At 40.2% G+C, this 22,682-nt stretch overlaps 1 protein-coding gene across 2 annotated transcripts; it reads right to left on the reverse strand.

Moving 5' to 3' along the window:
* Nucleotides 1–2,837: 2,837 nt before the first annotated feature.
* On the reverse strand, nucleotides 2,838–13,722 carry LOC133554652 (zinc finger protein 664-like). Of its 2 annotated transcripts, XM_061903644.1 has the most exons (4): nucleotides 13,474–13,722; nucleotides 8,250–8,432; nucleotides 5,999–6,224; nucleotides 2,838–5,210 (listed from the first exon to the last, which is right to left on the reverse strand). In XM_061903644.1, exons 1-4 carry the CDS (start codon nucleotides 13,574–13,576, stop codon nucleotides 5,147–5,149), a joined length of 576 nt encoding a protein of 191 aa, XP_061759628.1. In that variant the 5' UTR covers nucleotides 13,577–13,722; the 3' UTR covers nucleotides 2,838–5,146. The 2 variants fall into 2 exon arrangements, with proteins under 2 accessions (XP_061759628.1, XP_061759622.1); XM_061903638.1 differs by lacking the exon at nucleotides 5,999–6,224.
* Between the last annotated feature and the right edge of the window lie 8,960 nt (nucleotides 13,723–22,682).

A 22,682-nucleotide genomic window follows, 5' to 3' on the forward strand; every position in this document is an offset into this window, starting at 1 on the left:
TTCTCCAGGTTGTTCTTGGTCTCCCTCTGCTTCTTTTTCCCTGTGGGTTCCATGTTAGTGCCTGTTTGGTGATTAGGTTTTCTGAGTGTGTGGCCTATCCAGCTCCACTTCCTTCTCCTGATTTGCAGTTCCACTGGTTCTTGTTTGGTGAGTTCCCACAGGTTGGCATTGCTGATGGTGTTTGGCCAGTAGACTCCTAGGACCCGACGGAGGAAACGGTTTACGAACGTCTGAAGTTTAGTGAGTATGCTATTGGTGGTTTTCATGTTTCTGATCCGTACAGCAGGATGGATTTGACATTTGAGTTAAATATTTTCAATTTGGTTTTGAGAGAAATGTTTTTTGCTCTCCATATTTTGTTTAGCGTGTTGAATGATGTTCTTGCTTTCCCTATTCTGGATTTGACATCTTCATATGCTCCTCCATCTACACTGATTATGCTCCCCAAGTATGCAAAACTGACTACCTCCTCTAAATGATTATGGTCCATTGTTATTGGTGTATTGTTCTTGTTATTGATACGCATGACCTTTGTTTTTTGTGAATTGATCTTAAGCCTAAGAAATGCAGCAGCTCTTTGTAGTTTTTGTGATTTGTCCTGCAAGCTACTTCTTGGGTACTGATTAATGCGAAGGGCTACCAGTTTGATAAACACTTAAATAAATTGCCAGAAATAGCCAATTTGCTCAATTTACCTTTAACTCTATGTTATTATTAATAATTAATGATATTTATCTTTGTGGAAACACTGATCATCTTAATGATTTCTCACAATAAATATATATATAAAAACAGAAATATCAATATGCAACACTTTATTTTTATATTTTCTCTAAGTGCACATTTTTCAAATTGAACATTTTCAAATAATATTTATTATTCTTTACAATTTAAAAAGTAAATTTACTTGAACATGGATTTAAATTGTCAGGAAAGAAGACAAAGGAATTTAAAAGGTAGAAAGGTATATGTGTTTAAATATCCTAAAATCATTTTTAAGGTTGTATTTTTTCTCTAAAATTGTCTTTCTGAAAGTTATAAGAAGCAAAGTAAAAAAAAAAAAGAATTTATTCAAACAAGTGAAGACCAAGTCTTTAAAATATTTTCTTGGATTTTCAAATTCTATTCGAGTTTTGTCTCTCTTAGAATTAAAAATGTCGAGCAAAGCGAGACCGGCTTGCTAGTAAATAAATACAATTAAAAAAATAGAGGCAGCTCACTGGTAAGTGTTGCTATTTGAGCTATTTTTAGAACAGGCCAGCGGGTGACTCATCTGGTCCTTATGGGCGACCTGGTGCCCGCGGGCACCATGTTGGTGACCCCTGAGTTAAAAAAAAATTATCCAAATATGTTCGCCTTTTCTTTCACCTTCATCATTATCTTCCTCTTTATGCTCTACTTACTCTATACAAAACTCTCTTTGACCACATCTAAACTACTGTAATGTCATCTGGTGTAACACATTCCCTAGCTACCTTCACAAATTAGAATCCATGCAAAAGAAAATCTTGCCGGCCCTGTCATGGTCTAAGTTTAATGCCTCCGCTCAACAGCTATTCCATAATTATCATCTCTTAAGACTGACAGAGTTCAATATTCATCACAATGCTTGTCTAACCTATCAAGTCATCCTACAGGCTGAATCTCAGGCTCTGTAGCTCGGTTCCTACCTATGGTCCCCAGCATGCCCACAGGCCACAACACTCCTAACTTTGACCTGATATCAGGTAAACATGGTCTACTGGCTTGTACTGCTCAAAGTTTTGTATGCAGGAGACCAAAGATCTGGAACTGGCTTGATGAGAGCCTCGGGATGCTGTATTCATTCTCCAACTTCAAAAAGAAAGTGAAATGATACCTATTAACCACCTATCTCTAATGCCTCGTGTGAATGGCTGGTGCTCCTTTAGAGGATTAGAATTGTCACATGAATGTATGTATGTATGTATGTATGTATGTATGTGTATGCTTGCTCTAGTGCTCCTGTTTTGTGTTTGTCATATTGCGTTGTGCTTTCCACTATGTTTCAGAATTTCATGCATATACTGACCTGTGGACCCCCTGCCAAAAGCTTCTTCTAGCTTATCTGGGGGACCATTTCACTTACCACCATCCTTAAATGGATATTCACTACTGTTGTAATCGTAATATGGTATTGTGAATAAACTTGAAACCCATCAAAATATTTTATTGTATCACAAAAATGTGTACAGTACCCCGCCTGCTGCCCGAATGCAGCTGAGGTAGGCTCCAGTGACCCCAAAAGGGACAAGCGGTAGAAAATTGATGGATGGAAAAATGTGTACAACATAAAGAAAATAAGAATGGCTTCTGAAAGTAAGTTGAGTATAATCCAGGTTGTTTTAAGTTAAAATAGAAAGTCCTATTTGCGTCATTAACCTGCTTAGTGGCCTACTGTTTTAGACTCTGAACACTAGGCCACTGAGCAGGTTACTCTAAACTTTAGAGTGTCGGTAGGTTGCGAGTTCAAACCCCGGCCGAGTCATACCAAAGACTATAAAAATGGGAGCCATTACCTCCCTGCTTGGCACTCAGCATCAAGGGTTGGAATTGGGGGTTAAATTACCAAAAATGATTCCCGGGCATTGCTTATATATTTATATATAAATACATTTCGTAACTCACGCTGCCACCAGGTCAAAAAGCTTGGGGACCCCTGACTTAAATGAATGAGAATATTTACAGGCAATTGACATACTAACATATGTGAGATTACAATAGAATAGAATAGAATAGAAAGTACTATATTGATACCTGGGGGATAAAGTACTTTCTATTCTATTATATTCTATTAGAATTAATTACTATCATAAGCAGATGATTAAACCTGATTTTATTTCTTGTTTTACAGTAATACAGAACATTTACACCACACAAACATTTCATTACCAGTAATGTATCAATAATGACAATTGTATAAATTAAAATGGAGGGGATATAGTTGTGGCTCTTAGCTGCACACCAACTTGGAACTCATGAGGGAATCTGGTATCTTACACACAGCATGTCGTCACTTTCAAGGTGACTTCACACATGTGACATTACGTTTCTATCATTTGACAATCTCTTAGCCCAAATTGATTAGGAGGGAACATATTTAGCAGTGTTTTCTCAAGAATAACTTTGCTCATAAACCATATTTGCCAACCTTGAGACCTCCGATTTCGGGAGTGGGGTGGGGGGCGTGGTTGGGGGTTGGGCATGGCTGGAGGCGGGGCGTTGTTGTGGGCGTGGTTAAGAGGAGTGGAGTATATTTACAGTTATCCCTCCATGCATTTTCTACCGCTTATTCCATTTGGGGTCGCGGGGGGCGCTGGTGCCTATCTCAGCTACAATCGGGTGGAAGGCGGCGTACACCCTGGACAAGTTGCCACCTCATCGCAGTATGTGTAGAAATCTTTATTTATAATTGAATCACTTGTTTATTTTTCAACAAGTTTTTAGTTATTTTTATATCTTTTTTTCCAAATAGTTCAAGAAAGACCACTACAAATGAGCAATATTTTGCACTGTTATACAATTTAATAAATCAGAAACTGATGACATAGTGCTGTATTTTACTTCTTTATCTTTTTTTTTTCAACTAAAAATGCTGTGCTCTGATTAGGGGGTACTTGAATTAAAAAAAAGTTGACAGGGGGTACATCTCTGAAAAAAGGTTGAGAACCACTGCTCTAAAAGCCGTAGATGTTATTGTCACATATGGATGCACAGTAGATGGCAGTATTGTCCTGTTTAAGAGTGTCACAATATTGCTGTTTACAGCAGATGAACTGCTTTACGGTAGACAAAAACGTGACTGCTGTTGTTGTGTGTTGTTGCCGCGCTGGGAGGACGTTAATGAGACTGCCTAACAATAAACCCACATAAGAAACCAAGAACTTGCCCTCGATCATTCTACAGTTATAATGTCATTGGGCAGGCATTCTGTTTGTATTGTGGGAAAGCGGACGTGAAAACAGGCTGTCGACACGTCACTCAGGTCCGCATGGAGCTGGAGGGGGCGTGACCTCCAGCTCCGGCTGAATTTCGGCAGAAAATTTGTCCCGAGAGGTTTTCGGGAGAGGCGCTGAATTTCGGGAGTCTCCCGGAAAATCCGGGAGGGTAGGCAAGTATGTCATAAACTGAAACCATTTTCGCCCAATTGTCTTCCCGTGTGCATTATTACCATATTTGAGAGAATCTTTAAACACAAACTGAAACACCAAAGAATTACCCGCCTGTGTGAGTCCACATGTGTTGAGTTAAATTGTGCTTATAGTAAAAGGTTCTGGCACAAACTGAGCAGCTAAAATGTTTTTCTCGAGTGTGAATCTGCATGTGCCGAGTCAAATTACTCTTCAGAGTAAATTTGTTACCACAAACTAAACAATCAAAAGGCTTTTCTCCAGTATGAGTTCTCATGTGTATTTCCATGTTTGACTTTTGAGAGAATCTTTGTCCACAAACTGAACAACCAAAGGATTTTTCTCCCGTGTGTGTTCTCATGTGTATTACCATGTTTGACTTTTGACAGAACCTTTGACCACAAACTGAACAACTAAATGACTTTTTGCCTGTGTGTGTCCACACGTGTTGAGTCAAATTGTGCTTGTGAGAAAAGCTTTTACCACAAACTGAGCAAATAAAAGGTTTTTCTCTGGTGTGCGTCTGCATGTGTCGAGCCAAATTCCCCTTTCGAGAGAATCCTTTACCGCAAACTGAACAACTAAAAGGTTTTTCCCCCGTGTGCGTCCGCATGTGTGGAGTCAAATCCCTCTTAAAAGGAAATCTTTTATCACAAACTGAGCAGCTCACACGTTTTTTAACTGTCTTCTTTTCAGAGTGTTTGTCAGTTTGAGTCCCTATATCACCTTCACAGCCGGTATCGCTGCTCAAAGGTTCTTGGGTGTCTTCCTCCTCAGGAGAGTGTGACGCTGTGTCTTCACTATCTGACATTGGAGCTAAGAGGTGGTCTGCTTGTGCTTCATGTTCATCATCTTCAATCTTCACAGAGACAACAGTCAGTGGCAACTTGGTGAGATCAGCCTCCTCCGGCCCTAAAATATATTTTCCCTCCTGCGTGATCCAGAGGTCCTCCTCTTCCTCTTTACAGTGGGGGGGTTGTGGATCCTCTTGCTCCAAACTAGACCTGCCCCCCTGCAACTCCGGGGGAGGTTCTTCTTGATGACAAAACAGCTGCTGGATGTCTGCAAAGCAAGTAGGAATAGTTGTAAAAAAAAATTATTTACAGACACCCACAAATGTTAAACTAGTGGTGTCAAAATACCGTGTTAATTGCAATTATTAATTACAGTTATTTCAAGAGTGTTATGTTTTTAAATCGCGTTAATCTAACTTTTAATCAATTGCATTAATGTCTCTGTATGGCTACCGGCTGCCTCACTCTCTTCTTGTGCTTGACTGAGAGCAACAACATACTGCCATGCGGCACAAAATAAAATGTAGCCACCGTCCCACTCTGTCACAAGACTGAGGTTAGCGGCTTTAAAGGCCTACTGAAATGAGATTTTCTTATTTAAACAGGGATAGCAGGTCCATTCTATGTGTCATACTTAATAATTTCGCGATATTGCCATATTTTTGCTCAAAGGATTTAGTAGAGAACATCGACGATAAAGTTTGCAACTTTTGGTTGATAATAAAAAGCCTTGCCTGTACCGGAAGTAGCAGACGGTGTGCGCGTGAAGTCACTGGTTGTGGAGCTCCTCACATCCTCACATTGTTTACAATCATGGCCACCAGCAACGAGAGCGATTCGGACCGAAAAAGCGACGATTTCCCCAATAATTTGAGCGAGGATGAAAGACTCGTGGATGTGGAAAGTGAGAGTGAAGGACTAGAAAAATAAATAAATAAATGGCAGAGCGATTTAGATGTTATTAGACACATTTACTAGGATAATTCTGGAAAATCCCATATCTGCTTATTGTGTTACTAGTGTTTTAGTGAGATTATATGGTCGTACGTGTACAACCTGAAAGTCAGAGGGGTGTGGCCATGGGTGTGGTGACCGCCAGTGTCTCCGAGGGAAGCCACGTTTCTCGACGAGGCGAAGGCAGCCAGGCTGAGTTGTATTTTTTTCCCCCTCCTCCACGGTGGAAGCATCCGACGGTCGGGGGCGGCCGGTGGGAGGAGGCAAGAGAGTCGCAGCTGCCTCTTTGACAGGTGCAGCAGGAACGACGCAAGCTCTCCGCTCATGTCTACGGGAAGAGCCGACTTATTACCACCATTTTCTCACCGAAACCTGCCGGTTGACATGTGGTAGGGAACCATGTTCGCTTGACGGCTCTGTTCCATAGTAAAGCTTCAGCTTTTCTTTTTAAGGAAACTAAAATGCGCAAACATTCCGCAGAAATCAAAGGTAAACTTTTACAATTGTGCCATCAGCAGTGTCCTAACTTGCGGCTTTTTAGTGTGGTTTGCTAGATGCACTAAAGCGAACCAACAGGCCCTCCAGTGAAAGGTTAAAGTGGCGAGGGGGAAATTACAAGGACGATGCTCCCAGAGATGAGTGCCATGTACACAGTGCCTAAAGCAAGCAGCAAGCACACAACATCCTGAAGGACAGATACCACCCAGCACATGGCCTCTTCAAGCTGTTAGCCTCTGGAAGGAGGTATAGAATGTTTCACAGACTGTATCCCTAGGCTGTGAGACTGCTAAATGAACAGCCTGCCCCTTTGCTGCCCCGGACCATTTTATCACCTCACTCTTCACCACCTCAATAGTTGTGCTCTGGACATTGCATTGCTGCAACAGCAACGCAACAGCAACGCAACACCCATCAAACATCTGACTGTTCCCATCCCCACGCCGCTCTATTCGCGATCTTCTCGACAATGCTAAACTGTAAGCTATGGTCAACCTGCACATCAATGCAGTTTCTATGCTGTGCTAGACAATGCTCACACAAAATATCCTTGACTTAAATGTTATTAGGACAATGACAATAAAGGATTTGATTGATTGTTTTTTCCAGAGTAGACATTGTTAATGTTTTGTGTCTATTTACAAAACCCAAAACCAGTGACGTTGGCACATTGTGTAAATGAAAAAATGAAAACAGATTACAGTGATTTCAAAATCCTTTTCAACTTATATTCATTTGAATAGACTGCAAAGACAAAATATTTAATGATTGACCTGAGAAACCATTTTTATTTTTTTTTTGCAAAAAAATCTTAAACTTAGAATTTAATGGCAGCAACACATTGCAAAAAAGTTGGCACAGGGAAATTTTTACCAGTGTGTTACATGGCCTTTCCTTTTAACAACACTCAGTAAATGTTTGGGAACTGAGGAGACATTAATAGTTAAATGTGTTAGCTTAAAACCAATATTGGTAACATATGCTAGCACTGTAATTTATAGCAGTGTTTTTCAACCACTGTGCCACGGCACACTAGTGGTGTCCTGCATTATTGATCTTTGGGGGCTTTAATTGCTAAATAAAGGAACTCTCCTGAAGGAATCAATAAAGTACTGTATCTATCTATCTATCTATCGATCTATCCATCTAAATATTGTATATTTCAGTTTTACTATAAAAAACAAAGTTTTCTTTGACAGAAAAGGCATAAAACCTTGTTTTACTTTATATCAACCTCAAGTTGATACAGAGATTTACTGTAAGCATTAAATAAATAAAAAATAATGATAATTTGACTTATTTTTAACATTTTAGTGATTGAGACCCTCTATGCTCCCCGGGAGGCTTAAGGATAAAAAAAAAAAATCCATATATTTTGTTATGGTTTGAAAATGAAAAATATCAAAATGGCCCCCGTATGCTTAAATCTTTCCGTGTGCGGCCCTCTGTGGAAAAAGTTTGGACACCCCTGTACTAAATGGATTAGATCAGTGGTCCCCAACCTTTTTTTCACCATGGACAGGTTTATTCTAGGCAAATAATTTTCAGGGTCCGGCTTTCCACTTGTAACAGATAAATACGGTAAAAATAAGTGCGTGAAAAATACAACTCACTATGACGCTGAATTAGTGGGAGCCCTGAGCTTGTTTCTTTGCAATGGAAATCAGCCTTTGGATACAATCTGTCACATTTATATTTGATATGTTCATTAATGTGCATTGTATCATGTCACAAAGTTAGAACAAATATGAAAATTCAGTCATTTATAAATTATTTAATGTTTCTCTGCGGCCCGGTAGCAAATGCGTCACTGACCGGTGGTTAGGGACCACTGGATTAGATTAGTTTTACTCACTTGGACTGATGCGAAGCTGTGAGGACTCAAGTGGTTGCTCTTCATGGTCGTCAGTCTTCCCAGAGACACCACTCAGTGGCAACTTGAAGAAATCAGCCTCTTCAGGTCCCGGCAGACACACCACCTCCAGATTGGTACAGAGTTCTTTATCTTCTTCTTTAATGTGAGGGGGCTGTTGGTAGTCTGTAGGGTACAAGACAAACAATTACATTTCAACATTTCTACAAATGGAATAACTATGATGTATTAATTATTATGAATTTGGAAATCAAGAGGACTTTTATGAGCCTTCCCGGTAAGGTCTATCAGGTGTACTGGAGAGGAGGCTACGCCGGATAGTCGAACCTTGGATTCAGGAGGAACAGTGTGGTTTTCGTCCTGGTCATGGAACTGTTGACCAGATCTATACTCTCGGCAGGGTCCTTGAGGGTGCATGGGAGTTTGCCCAACCAGTTTACATGTGCTTTGTGGACTTGGAAAAGGCATTCGACCGTGTCCCTCGGGAAGTCCTGTGGGGAGTGCTCAGAGAGTATGGGGTATCGGGCTGTCTGTTTGTGGCGGTCCGCTCCCTGTATGATCAGTGTCAGAGCTTGGTCCGCATTGCCGGCAGTAAGTCGGACCCGTTTCCAGTGAGGGTTGGACTCCGCCAAGGCTGCCCTTTGTCACCGACTCTGTTCATAACTTTTATGGACAGAATTTCTAGACGCAGTCAAGGCGTTGAGGGGATCCGGTTTGGTGGCTGCAGGATTAGGTCTCTGCTTTCTGCAGATGTGCTCCTGATGGCTTCATCTGGCCAGGATCTTCAGCTCTCACTGGATCGGTTCGCAGTCGAGTGTAAAGCGACCGGGATGAGAATCAGCACCTCCGTGTCCAAGTCCATGGTTCTCGCCTGGAAAAGGATGGAGTGCCATCTCCGGGTTGGGGAGGAGACCCTGCCCCAAGTGGAGTAGTTCAAGTACCTCGGGGTCTTGTTCACGAGTGAGGAAAGAGTGGATGGTGAGCTCGACAGGCGGATCGACAGGTGGATCGATGCGGCGTCTTCGGTAATTCGGACACTGTATTGATCCGTTGTGGTGAAGAAGGAGCTGAGCTGGAAGGCAAAGCTCTCAATTTACCGGTCGGTCTACGTTCCCATCCTCGACAATGGTCATGAGCTTTGGGTTATGACCGAAAGAACAAGATCACGGGTACAAGCGGCCCAAATAAGTTTCCTCCGCCGGGTGGCGGGGCTCTCCCTTAGAGATAGGGTGAGAAGCTCTGTCGTCCGGGGGGAGCTCAAAGTAAAGCCGTTGCTCCTCCACATGGAGAGGAGCCAGATGAGGTGGTTCGGGCATCTGGTCGGGATGCCAGCCGAACACCTCCCTAGGGAGGCGTTCGGGTACGTCCACCCGGTAGGAGGCCACGGGGAAGACCCAGGACACGTTGGGAAGACTATGTCTCCCGGCTGGCCTGGGAACGCTTTGGGATTCCCCCGGAAGAGCTGGACGAAGTGGCTGGGGAGAGGAAAGTCTGGGCTTCCCTGCTTAGGCTGCTTCCCCCGCGACCTTACCTCGGATAAGCGGAAGAAGATGGAAGGGATTTTATCTTGTTTTTTGCAGTGGTAGCATAGACCCAATATTTACAACATTGTGGCATCGGCAGAGACTGTGTGGTGGACGTACGCTACATTCCTTTCATAGTGGACAACTAGCTCCAAAATGGCCAGCTATATATTGGACAACAACTCCAAGAATGCAATCCAGCCAAGAAGCGGACACCCCGGGCTACTTTGGGCTAATTAAGGAGTGACAAAAGACTCCTGAAAAATAGAGCAGAAAGGAAGAGCATGGGGCTTGGAAGACCCGGAGCAGTAGACTAAGGACCACAGTTATGGACTTTGTGAAGAGCAAGTGGGATCTTTAAAGAAAACTAATAAAAACCTTATTTAGATTGAGGATGCTGATGAACTGTCTAAATTGAAGATTAAGAAACACTAAATTATCATGTTGGATTGAAACTCTTGGTCCAGTCGTCTACCTGCTGAACAGAGCCCACACCCACCTAGACAAGCCTGCGAGCAGTGTGAGGGTCATGTTTTTGGACTTCTCCAGTGCGTTCGATACCATACAGCCCGGGCTACTGGGTGTGAAGTTAGAGACGATGCAGGTGGAGGCCCCTTCTGTGTCCTGGGTTGATGATTATCTGACTGACAGACAGCAGTACGTGTGACTGCTTGACTGTGTGTCTGACAGGCTGGTCAGCAACACCGGGGCCCCGCAGGGCACAGTCCTCTCCGCCTTCCTCTTCACCATCTACACCACCGATTTCCATTTTCAGTCGGAGTCCTGCCACCTTCAGAAGTTTTCTGATGACTCTGCGATAGTGGGGTGTATTGAGGTAGGTGATGATGAGGAATACAGGGCACTGGTGTAGGACTTTGTCACATGGTGTGGAAAGAACCACCTCCAGCTCAATGTGACGAAAACCAAGGAGCTGGTTGTGGACCTGGGAAGGAGGAGGAGTACTTCTGCGACCCCTGTTTCCATCAGGGGCGTCGATGTGGTCATGGTTAAGGATTATAAATACCTCGGAGTACACATAGACAACAAGCTGATTGGGTCAAAACACGCTTAGGCACTTGACTAGAAGGGACAGCGCCGCCTCTACTTCCTCAGGAGGCTAGGATCCTTCAACATCTGTACAAAGATGATGAAGGTGTTCTACGTGTCGGTGGTGCTGGGTCTGCTGGGGCGGCGGACTGAGAGCGAGGGATGCAAACAGGCTGGAGAAGCTGGTAAAGAAGGCCAGTAACGTGGTAGTAGTGCGGATAGGTTTTTTTTTTAAGTACAAAAAAACACAGAGGCTAGTTCATCCCTACAAGCCTGTTTCGCAGGTTTCCCTGCGGTTTAGGGGATTTTCACCCCCTCCTCAGGGTATTTTCTCCCCCCTGAAGAGCAGGGAAACCTGCGAAACAAGCTTGTAGGGATGAAATAGCCTCTGTGTTTTTTCCTGACCTAACGCGGAGTATGAACACTGTATAAGGCAGTGATTCTCAAATGGGGGTACGCGTACCCCTGGGGGTACTTGAAGGTATGCCAAGGGGTACGTGAGATTTATTTTCTTTTTAAATATTCTAAAAATAGCAACAATTCAAAAATCCTTTAGAAATATATTTATTGAATAATACTTCAACAAAATATGTATGTGAGTTCATAAACTGTGAAAAGAAAAGCAACAATGCAATATTCAGTGTTGACAGCTAGATTTTTTTGTGGACATGTTCCATAAATATTGATGTTGAAGATTTCTTTTTTGTGAAGAATGTTTAGAATTAAGTTCTTGAATCCAGGTGGATCTCTATTACAATCCCCAAAGAGGGCAATTTAAGTTGATGATTACTTCTATGTGTAGAAATCTTTATTTATAATTGAATCACTTGTTTATTGTACAACAAGTTTTGAGTTATTTTTATATCTTTTTTTCCAAATGGTTCAAGAAAGACCACTACAAATGAGCAATATTTTGCACTGTTATACAATTGAATAAATCAGAAACTAATGACATAGTGCTGTATTTGACTTCTTTATCTCTTTTTTTCATCCAAAAATGCTTTGCTCTGATTAGGGGGTACTTGAATTAAGAAAATGTTCACAGGGGGTACATCACTGAAAAAAAGTTGAGAACCACTGCTTTAAAGGCCTACTGAAACCCACTACTACAGACCACACAGTCTGATAGTTTATATATCAATGATGAAATATTAACATTGCAACACATGCCAATACGGCCTTTTTAGTTTACTAAATTGCAATTTTAAATTACACGCGAGTTCCTTGTTGAAAACGTTCCGGAATAATGACGCGTACGTGTGATGTCACTGACTGTCAGGAAATATTAGCAGCTGCACCACTCACGGCTAAAAGTAGTCTGCTTTAACCGCATAATTACACAGTGGTTTGGACATCTGTGTTGCTGAATCTTTTGCAATTTGTTCATTTAATAATGGAGACTATAAAAAACAAAGCTGTTGGTGGAAAGTGGTGGATTGCAGCTGTCTTTAACACCGAGACACAGCGGATGTTTCTTTGTTTGTTGTGAAGCGGAGCTGTCAAGCGAACATGTTTTCTCTACGTCAACCAGCATATTTTTGGGAGGGGAAATTGTGATATATATTTTACCGGAGAAATTATTGGATTATTTGTCATCCTGCAGCAGCGGCAGCTGTGAGCTTGGCTCCTCTGCTTCTCTCTCAGACACTTCGTGTTCACCGCAGCCATCCGACCTTGAGGTATGCCTTTACAATCTTTTACAATGTTTAAAATCTCACTAAAACACTATTGAAACAATAAGCAGATAGGGGATCTTCCAGAATTATCCTAGTAAATGTGTCTAATTACATCTGAAACGCTCAATTTACCGCCGCCCGGAGCAGTCGCTTTTTTTTGTTGTTGTAGTCCTTCACTTTAATATCCTAATTCAGGAATATTTCATCCTCGCTCAAATTAATGGGGAAATTGTCGCTTTTTTGGTCCGAATTGCTCTTACTGCTGGTGGCTGCCATTAAAAACAATGTGAATATGTGTGGAGCCCTGCAACTCGTGACGTCACGCGCACTTAATTCCGGTAAAGGCAGAGCTTTTCTATTAGCGACCAAAAGTTGCGAACTTTATCGTCGATGTTCTCTACTAAATCCTTTCAGCAAAAATATGGCAATATCGCGAAATGATCAACTATGACACGTAGAATGGACCTGCTATTCCTGTTTAAATAAGAAAATCTCATTTCAGTAGGCCTTTAAAGAGATTGAGTCACCAACACGTGGGATTCTTTGTTTGGGATTCAATGGAATGATATGCAGACACACGAATGATTACAGAGACAGTGCACTTATTTTGGTAAATAAAGCCAAATCGTGTAAAACTGGGGTGTACAAAAACCAAGGTAACACAGTACTGTGATTGTTGATGCATTAAATAACAAAATGGATTTTGATAATGTATACAAAATGTATCTTCTGGAGGTAGACAAAGGCAAATTACATCTCATGTTTTGACGTGTTTTCTATTCTACAATAAAAAAAGGACTGTTAAAATATATTTTTAAGTACAGTTTATATCCACTGTTTATCCACAGCGTGTACGTGTACAAACTACAAAGGCCGCCATCTTGGGCTATATAATAAAGGTAATATGATCATGTCTACACTTCAATGTGTGAATTGATTTAGTATAAAAATATAAAATACCTTCAATGTGTAGCACATTTGGAGTCTTGCTAACAGCTGCCTGTTGTCGACGTCGCTCCTTTTCCTCGTTGGTTCTAGAAAGTTCCTCCTCGTACGACGCCATCGATTTGTCAAGTCACTTGATTTATTTTATTTCGTCACTGCACACATTTATCGATTCCCTATCAATTATTTCAACATTTAAATGTTTTTTTTCACTCTTTCAGACTTCGATTATTTGTCCTCAAATGTCTGGCTGCAGTGATCATAGATATCTTGTAAGTAGACGCAGCCTGGAGCGCTACTGCTTAGTGACGCTGACGAGACGCGGGGACGCCATTTTGGAGTGGTGATCTGATCCACTCAGTGCAATTCATTTGGCAAGAGCAAAGAACTGTCAGCGTATTTAATTCATCTTACCGCACTGAATACCACTGATTTTCACCCACTTTTTTGTCATACGTGTGGCTATGATAGAGGTCAAATGTTTTGGCGTGTTTCATTTTTTATAGTTTGCTTAACAGTAATAGAATTTTCTTTCATGCTATAACTCAGTGGTTCTCAAACTTTTTTCAGTGATGTAGCCCCTGTGAACATTTTTTTCATTCAAGTACCCCCTAATTTGAGCAAAGCATTTTAATGTTGAAAAAAAAGAGATACATCAGTTTCTGATTTATTAAATTGTATAACAGTGCAAAATATTGCTCATTTGTTTTGGTCATCCTTGAACTATTTGGAAAAAAATATATAAAAATAACTAAAAGCTTGTTGAAAAAGAAACAAGTGATTAAATTATAAATAAAGATTTCTACACATAGAAGTAATCATGAACTTAAAGTGCCCTCTTTGGGGATAGTAATAGAGATACATCCGGATTCATGAATTTCCTTCTAAACATTTTTTTTTCACCAAAAAATGAATCTTTAACATCAATATTTATGGAACATGTCCACAAAAAAATCTAACTGTCAACACTGAATATTGCACTTTTTTTTATTTCTTTTCACAGTTTATGAACTTACATTTATCTTTTGTTGAAGTATTATTCAATACATTTATTTATGAAGGATTTTTGAATTGTTGCTATTTTTAGAAAAAAAAAAAAAATAAATCTCACGCACCCCTTCGCATACCTTCAAGTACCACCAGGGGTACGCATACCCCCATTTGAGAACTGCTGCTTATAAGTGACCGGATGTCCGAGATCAACTCTGGGAATATAATCTCAGAGAAGGGGGGAAAAAAACGGTCAGCTATTTTTAAGTTGAAGAAAAAATATGATAAGGTTATATATACACATGCATATATAACATATTTAACATATATACATATATAAAGAGTAAAACAACTTGCACTGAGCCTAGTCTATAAAATCTGCTACACCTCCCTGATACCGAAGTACATGTCAAATGACCGCCATAACCACAACACCAGGGGGAGCTCCACAAACCACGTTAAACCCAGATTCTGATCTAACAAAGGTCTTAACTCATTCTCTTTCTATGACACATCAATGTGGAATGCACTCCCAACAGGTATAAAAGTAAGTGCATCTCTATATTCCTTCAAAACCGCTCTAAAACCACACCTCCAGGCCACTTCAACCCTTTAGTAATACCCTCCTCCATTCACATCCCATCTCCCCGGATTATAAATAACCTAATGTAAATAATCAAATGTACTTCTAATGTATATACTTGTTCTTATGCTATCTGAACTCACTGTGTTCTCTGCTCGCTGTACATATCCTACTAAGTAAGACCTACACTGTTTCAATGTCCATTTCTCTGTTAATGCAATTGTTGATGACTGAAGTACTGATATCAACCAAAGCTCCTTATCCCACCCCCCGGATTGTAAATAATGTAAATAATTCAATGTATATACTATGATGATTAACCTGTGTGATGACTGTATTATGCTGATAGTATATATTTGTACCATGAATTGATTAACATGGATCCCGACTTAAACAAGTTGAAAAACTTATCCGAGTGTTACCATTTAGTGGTCAATTGTACGGAATATGTACTGTACTGTGCAATCTACTTATAAAAGTATCAATCTATCAAAAATGCATATATCCTACATTAACAATGTATGAATACATGAGATATCTATATATCTTAGGGACCTATAGACTGTATCTCTGTTGCTGAGTTTATTCTGTGTTGACACTTTGTATTGATATTTTGTATTAAATTCTTCCCTTAAATGATCATGTTTACAGTGATTGTTCTATATGTATTTTTATGTATGTTGCTTTGGATAAAAGTGTCTATCAAATACTTAAACATAAACATATATAAACACCTGAAAGTTTTTATATCTTTATATACCCGCCCACCTACGGAATCTGGACTGTGGTCGTAACTTTTACCCCTGTTGGCTTTTACAATCCTTATCTTCATCATTTATTTAAACTTTATGTTATTCAAGTATGACATTTTTAAATGTAATTAATTTCATTGACAAGCAATTATATTATGGTCATACTCTTGTTTGCTAAGGGCTACGATTTCAGTACTATTAAAGATCTTTGCTCCTTCTCAACTTTGTGGTAATTTTCTTTTCACAAAAGACAACCAATAGTGCGTTATTGTTACATCTTAATTTTCAACAGTCCGCTCATTTGAGCAGGAAAACGCTGAACACCATCTTTTTTTCTACCTGTCAACTGTCAGTTTAGCCTGCTCGCCAGCTCCTCATCACCACTTCAAGATGGCGGCCCAATTTCTTGCGTCACAGCAGCCATTGCTGCGTCTACTTACAAGATGTCTATGGCAGTGATTGCGTTGCTGACTTCCGTCTTTCTTCTTCTTTTTCTTTTTTTGTTTAATGGCGGGTTGCAGCCTAGATTGTACTAAGACACACAGCCCTCCACTTTATCGGAGTGTGTAACTACGGTGGCGTCATTTGGCCGAGGTGTCCTTTTCAAAAAGAATTTTGTATTGTTTCATTCAAAAGAAACTACAAGCGTAAGAAAATGGATGGATGGATTATATATTATTTCAAATTGCTCATCACGATCGGCAAAAAAAATCAAACAGATTAATTTTCATTCTGTGTAATTTTTGTTTTTTTTCAGCAACCACTGCAATGTAATTATCTGCGTATCTCAAGTTGCTCACATGTTGCCGCTCACATTTTCAAAACAGTAATTCTAAAGGTTTGTTCGATATAAACACAATGGTACCTCAATTTAAGAGTGTTTTGAGGTAAGAGCTGTTTCTGGAGATAGTTATTCATTAAGTTGCAAGTAAAAATTTTAGTTACGATTATGATTAGTTGACGTAGCAAATGTCTTAGTGAACCCTGCAAGATCGTACTTTTAGATTCTTCTCCATACATCAGTTTATAGCAGGGGTGTCCAAACTTTGTGGTATGTGTTTTTGTTTTTATAGATTATACACAAACCCCATTTCCATATGAGTTGGGAAATTGTGTTAGATGTAAATATAAACGGAATACAATGATTTGCAAATCATTTTCAACCCATATTCAATTGCATGCACTACAAAGACAAGATATTTGATGTTCAATCTTATAAACTTTTTTGTTGCAAATAATAATTAACTTAGAATTTCATGGCTGCAACACATGCCAAAGTAGTTGGGAAAGGGCATGTTCACCACTGTGTTAGATCAAATTTTCTTTTAACAACACTCAATAAACGTTTGGGAACTGAGGAAACTAATTGTTGAAGCTTTGAAAGTGGAATTCTTTACCATTCTTGCTTGATGTACAGCTTGTTGTCGTATTTTAAGCTTTATAATGCACCACACATTTTGGATGGGAGACATGTCTGGACTGCAGGCGGGCCAAGAAAGTACCCGCACTCTTTTTTTTACGAAGCCACGCTGTTGTAACACGTGGCCTGGCATTGTTTTGCTGAAATAAGCAGGGGCGTCCATGATAACGTTGTTGTGATGACATAGGAGACATGCCCTTTCCCAACTACTTTAGCAGGTGTTGCAGCCATGAAATTATAAGTTAATTATTTGCAAAAAAAAAAAAAAGTGTGAGTTTGAACATCAAATATCTTGTCTTTGTAGTGCATTCAATTGAACATGGGTTGAAAAGGAATTGCAAATCATTGTATTCCGTTTATATTTACATCTAACAAAATTTCCCAACTAATTTGGAAACGGGGTTTGTGTGTGTGTATGTATATATATATATATATATATATATATATATATATATATATATATATATATATACATATATATATATATATATATATATATATATATTAGGGCTGGGCAACGATTACAAATTTTAATCGAAGTTAATCGCACCATTTCTCTGATTAATCGCGATTAACTGCATTGTATACGCAAAGCCCAATAATGAATTCAAAAGTAGTATGTAGTGCACCTTTATTGGAATATTCTCCCACATGAACAAAAGCGCCAAAATATTTGTTGTGCAAACACAATTTAAATCAGTACTTGTTAAACAGTAGCAGTTAATTAGCATATTTTATGAAAATCAACTCAAAACATGTAAATACAAACATTTAAGCTTATTCCCACTGCCAGGATATTTAAGTTATCCTGTTTGTTATGGAAAATAAATATAATCTACATACAAATCTCTGAGCCACAATCATAACATCTGAACAGGCAATTTCTGAGGTGACAGCAGAAATATTTTTTTTAATCAGGGATCTTATGTTTAAAAAACCTATATTATAGGTAGTGGGCTTTTTTAGGGAATTTTTGATCAAATTATACGTAGTAGCAATATTAATAATGTTGTGTTTATTATGCGTAGTGCACTTAAAATAATTACGACCATATCTAGGAATTGATATGATGAGAGTTTTCCGATTGTTTGCTTGATGCTTTGATAAACTGAACGCATCATATGCATGGTACTATACTGTGATGTTATGAGCCAGGGAATAAAAGAACTACCCTACCCAGCATGCAACAGGAGTGACGAGCATGCGCGGTAGCCCGTTATAGGTTGTGTCGCCATGACGGCATCTTGTATGTTGTGATATGCACGCTCTGAAAGCAAACATTAAGAACTCAGCCAACACTCCTCGTCTGCATTATTCATAAATAGACAGACAACACATATACTCCGCTGCTTCACAGGCCGCTGAATGTAGCCGGCAAAGTATTCCCATGCTAGCTAGCCGGTCTAGCAAGCACGCGTCATTCAGTCCAAAACAGCCCGTTCTATCCACATCCAGAATTGTTTGCCGGTCGTAAGTGATCCCGGAGAATTGTCCGGTATTTTTGCCAAATGTTCCATCTTTACCAAGAGCCCCTCCACGCCGAAGCCTGTCCGGGCGACGCCATCTTGTTAAGAAAAGGCGTTAAGAAAATAAAAGCATGTAAACAACATACCCAAATGTGCGTTAAAATAATTGTCGGCGTTAATAGATTGATGAGTTAACTCGTAATTAACGCATTAATTTGCCCACCCCTAATATATATATATATATATATATATACATATATATATATATATATATATATGCTCTTAACAACCAATTATAATAATTATTCATTATATATCCTATATACATATATAGGATATATAATGAATAATTATTATAATTGGTTATATATATATATATATGTATATATATATGTATATATATATATATATATATATATAGGATATATAAATAATAATTATTATAATTGGTTATTAAGAGCATGTGAAAGTTAAAATCCTTCTTTGTTTACTTCTGTGATAACCTCAAAGTTTTTTAATCAATCAGAATTTAGTATTTTCCAAAATTAAAGAATATAGGATATATAAATAATAATTATTATAATTGGTTATTAAGAGCATGTGAAAGTTAAAACCCTACCTTGTTTACTTCTGTGATAACCTCAAAGTTTTTTAATCAATCAGAATTTAGTATTTTCCAAAATCAAATAATTTTTTTTTTTATATCAAACCACAATTTTAGTTTAACCATTTCCTCTTCAATATTATTATCGGCCAAGATTCTCAAGTGATCTCCTGAACAGTATAAATGTGTATCGTCTGCAGATAACACATAATGTAACATTTTGGAAACCTCACAAATATCATTTATATATAAAATCAAAAGTTTGGGTCCTAAAATCAAACCTTGTGGAATTTCCACATTCAATATTTATACATTCTGACCTAGATCATCCATCTCAACATATTGCTGCTGTTGATGTAAATAGCTGTTTAACCAGTCCAGTGCAACTCCTCTTACTGCATAAGTAGATCATTTTTCAAATGAGAATTTGATGATCTATTGCAGTGTTTTTCAACCAGTGTGCCGCAAGATACAGTCTGGTGTGCCGTGGGAGATGATCTAATATAATCCATTTTTTGCAAACCAGTAATTATCGTCTGCAAATGATGTGTTGTTGTTGAGTGTCGGTGCTGTCTAGAGCTCGGCAGAGTAACCGTGTAATACTCTTCCATATCAGTAGGTGGCAGCGGGTAGCTAATTGCTTTGTAGATGTCGGAAACAGCGGGAGGCAGTGTACAGGTAAAATTGAGTCTAATGCTTAAACCAAAATTAAACAAAAGGTGAGTGCCCCTAAGAAAAGTATTTGAAATTTACAGAAGGTTTTGCAGAACAAAACTAAATCTGAACTCGCTACAAAGTAAACAAAAACAGAATGCTGGACGACAGCAAAGACTTACTGTGGAGCAAAGACGGCATCCATAAAGTACATCCGAACACGACATGAAAATCAAGAATGTCTCCACAAAGGATGAAAACAACTAAAATCTTCTTGGTTGCTAAAACAAAGTAGATGCGGGAAATTTCGCTCAAAAGAAAACATGAAACTGCTAAAAGAAAATACCAAAAAAAGAGAAAAAGCCATTAAAATAGGAGCGCAAGACAAGAAGTAAAACACTACAGACAGAAAACAGCAAAAAAGTCCAAATGAGTCAGAGTGCTATGTGACATGGGGTGACAGTACACCTACTATATACATATATAAGATATATAATGAATAATAGTGATGCATGCTTGGTTATGCTTTAAAGTCAATCAATCAATCAATCAATGTTTACTTATACAGCCCTAAATCACTAGTGTCTCAAAGGGCTGCACAAACCACTACGACATCTTCGATAGGCCCACATAAGGGCAAGTAAAACTCACACCGAGTGGGACGTCGGTGACAATGATGACCCAGTGGGACGTCGGTGACAATGATGACTATGAGAACCTTGGAGAGGACAATGGATGTCGAGCGGGTCTAATATGATACTGTGAAAGTTCAATCCATAATGGATCCAACACAGCTACGAAAGTCCAGTCCAAAGCGGATCCAACACAGCAGCGAGAGTCCCGTTCACAGCGGAGTCAGCAGGAAACCATCCCAAGCGGAGGCGGATCAGCAGCGAAGGGATGTCCCCAAGCCGATACACAGGCAAGCGGTCCATCCTGGGTCCCGAATCTGGACGAGCGGTTCATCCTGGGTCCCGACTCTGGATAGCCAGTACGTCATCCATGGCCACCGGATCGGACCGGACCCCCTCCACAAGGGAGAGTGGGACTCCACAAGGGAGAGTGGGTCATAGGAGAAAAAGAAAAGAAACGGCAGATCAACTGGTCTAAAATGGGAGTCTATTTAAAGGCTAGAGTATACAAATGAGTTTTAAGGTGAGACTTAAATGCAAGTCATATCCAACAATTGCGACAACAACTTTTGACTGTCAACCGAGTTTAATTTTTTAATGATGTCTGCTGGTGGTGTGCCTCCGGATTTTTTCAACGCAAAAAAATGTGCCTTGGCTCAAAAAAGGTTGAACAACTGTCAAATGCTCTCTTTAAAGGCCTACTGAAATGAGATTTTCTTATTTAAACGGGGATAGCAGGTCCATTCTATGTGTCATACTTGATCATTTCGCGATATTGCCATTTTTTGCTGAAACGATTTAGTAGAGAACATCGACGACAAAGTTCGCAACTTTTGCTCGCTAATAAAAAAGCTTTGCCTGCACCGGAAGTAACAGACGATGTGTGCGTGACATCACGGGTTGTGGAGCTCCTCACATCCGCACATTGTTTACAATCATGTTCACCAGCAGCTAAAGTTATTCGGACCGAGAAAACAACAATTTTCACATTAATTTGAGCGAGGATGAAAGATTTGTGGATGAGGAAAGTGAGAGTGAAGGACTAGAAGAAAAAAAAGATGAGGGCAGTGGGAGCGATTCAGATATTATTAGACACATTTACTAGGATCCATCCATCCATCCATCCATCTTCTTCCGCTTATCCGAGGTCGGGTCGCGGGGGCAACAGCCTAAGCAGAGAAGCCCAGACTTCTCTCTCCCCAGCCACTTCATCCAGCTCTTCCCGGGGGATCCCGAGGCGTTCCCAGGCCAGCCGGGAGACATAGTCTTCCCAACGTGTCCTGGGTCTTCCCCGTGGCCTCCTACCGGTTGGACGTGCCCTAAACACCTCCCTCGGGAGGCGTTCGGGTGGCATCCTGACCAGATGCCCGAACCACCTCATCTGGCTCCTCTCGATGTGGAGGAGCAGCGGCTTTACTTTGAGTTCCTCCTGGATGACAGAGCTTCTCACCCTATCTCTAAGGGAGAGCCCCGCCACACGGCGGAGGAAACTCATTTCGGCCGCTTGTACCCGTGATCTTATCCTTTCGGTCATGACCCAAAGCTCATGACCATAGGTGAGGATGGGAACGTAGATCGACCGGTAAATTGAGAGCTTTGCCTTCCGGCTCAGGTCCTTCTTCACCACAACGGATCGATACAACGTCCGCATTACTGAAGACGCCGCACCGATCCGCCTGTCGATCTCACGATCCACTCTTCCCTCACTCGTGAACAAGACTCCTAGGTACTTGAACTCCTCCACTTGGGGCAGGGTCTCCTCCCCAACCCGGAGATGGCACTCCACCCTTTTCCGGGAGAGAACCATGGACTCGGATTTGGAGGTGCTGATTCTCATTCCGGCCGCTTCACACTCGGCTGCGAACCGATCCAGTGAGAGCTGAAGTTCCCGGCCAGATGAAGCCAACAGGACCACATCGTCTGCAAAAAGCAGAGACTTAATCCCGCGGCCACCAAACCGGAACCCCTCAATGCGTTGACTGCGCCTAGCAATTCTGTCCATTTACTAGGATAATTCTGCAAAATCCCTTATCTGCTTATTGTGTTACTAGTGTTTTAGTGAGATAATAAAGTCATACCTAAAAGTCGGAGGTGTGTGGTGACCGCCAGTGTCTCTGAGGGAA

Source organism: Nerophis ophidion, linkage group LG01 (assembly GCF_033978795.1).
Source record: "Nerophis ophidion isolate RoL-2023_Sa linkage group LG01, RoL_Noph_v1.0, whole genome shotgun sequence".
Lineage (NCBI taxonomy): Eukaryota > Metazoa > Chordata > Actinopteri > Syngnathiformes > Syngnathidae > Nerophis > Nerophis ophidion.

Coding starts and splice junctions, on each gene's coding strand:
- LOC133554652 (XM_061903638.1), bottom strand. CDS start 13,576: ATGGCGTCGTACGAGGAGGAACTTTCTAGAACCAACGAGGAAAAGGAG. Junction 8,433..13,473: donor AAATGTGCTACACATTGAAG/GTATTTTATATT, acceptor TGTACCCTACAG/ACTACCAACAGCCCCCTCAC. Junction 5,211..8,249: donor ACAGCTTCGCATCAGTCCAA/GTGAGTAAAACT, acceptor CTTGCTTTGCAG/ACATCCAGCAGCTGTTTTGT.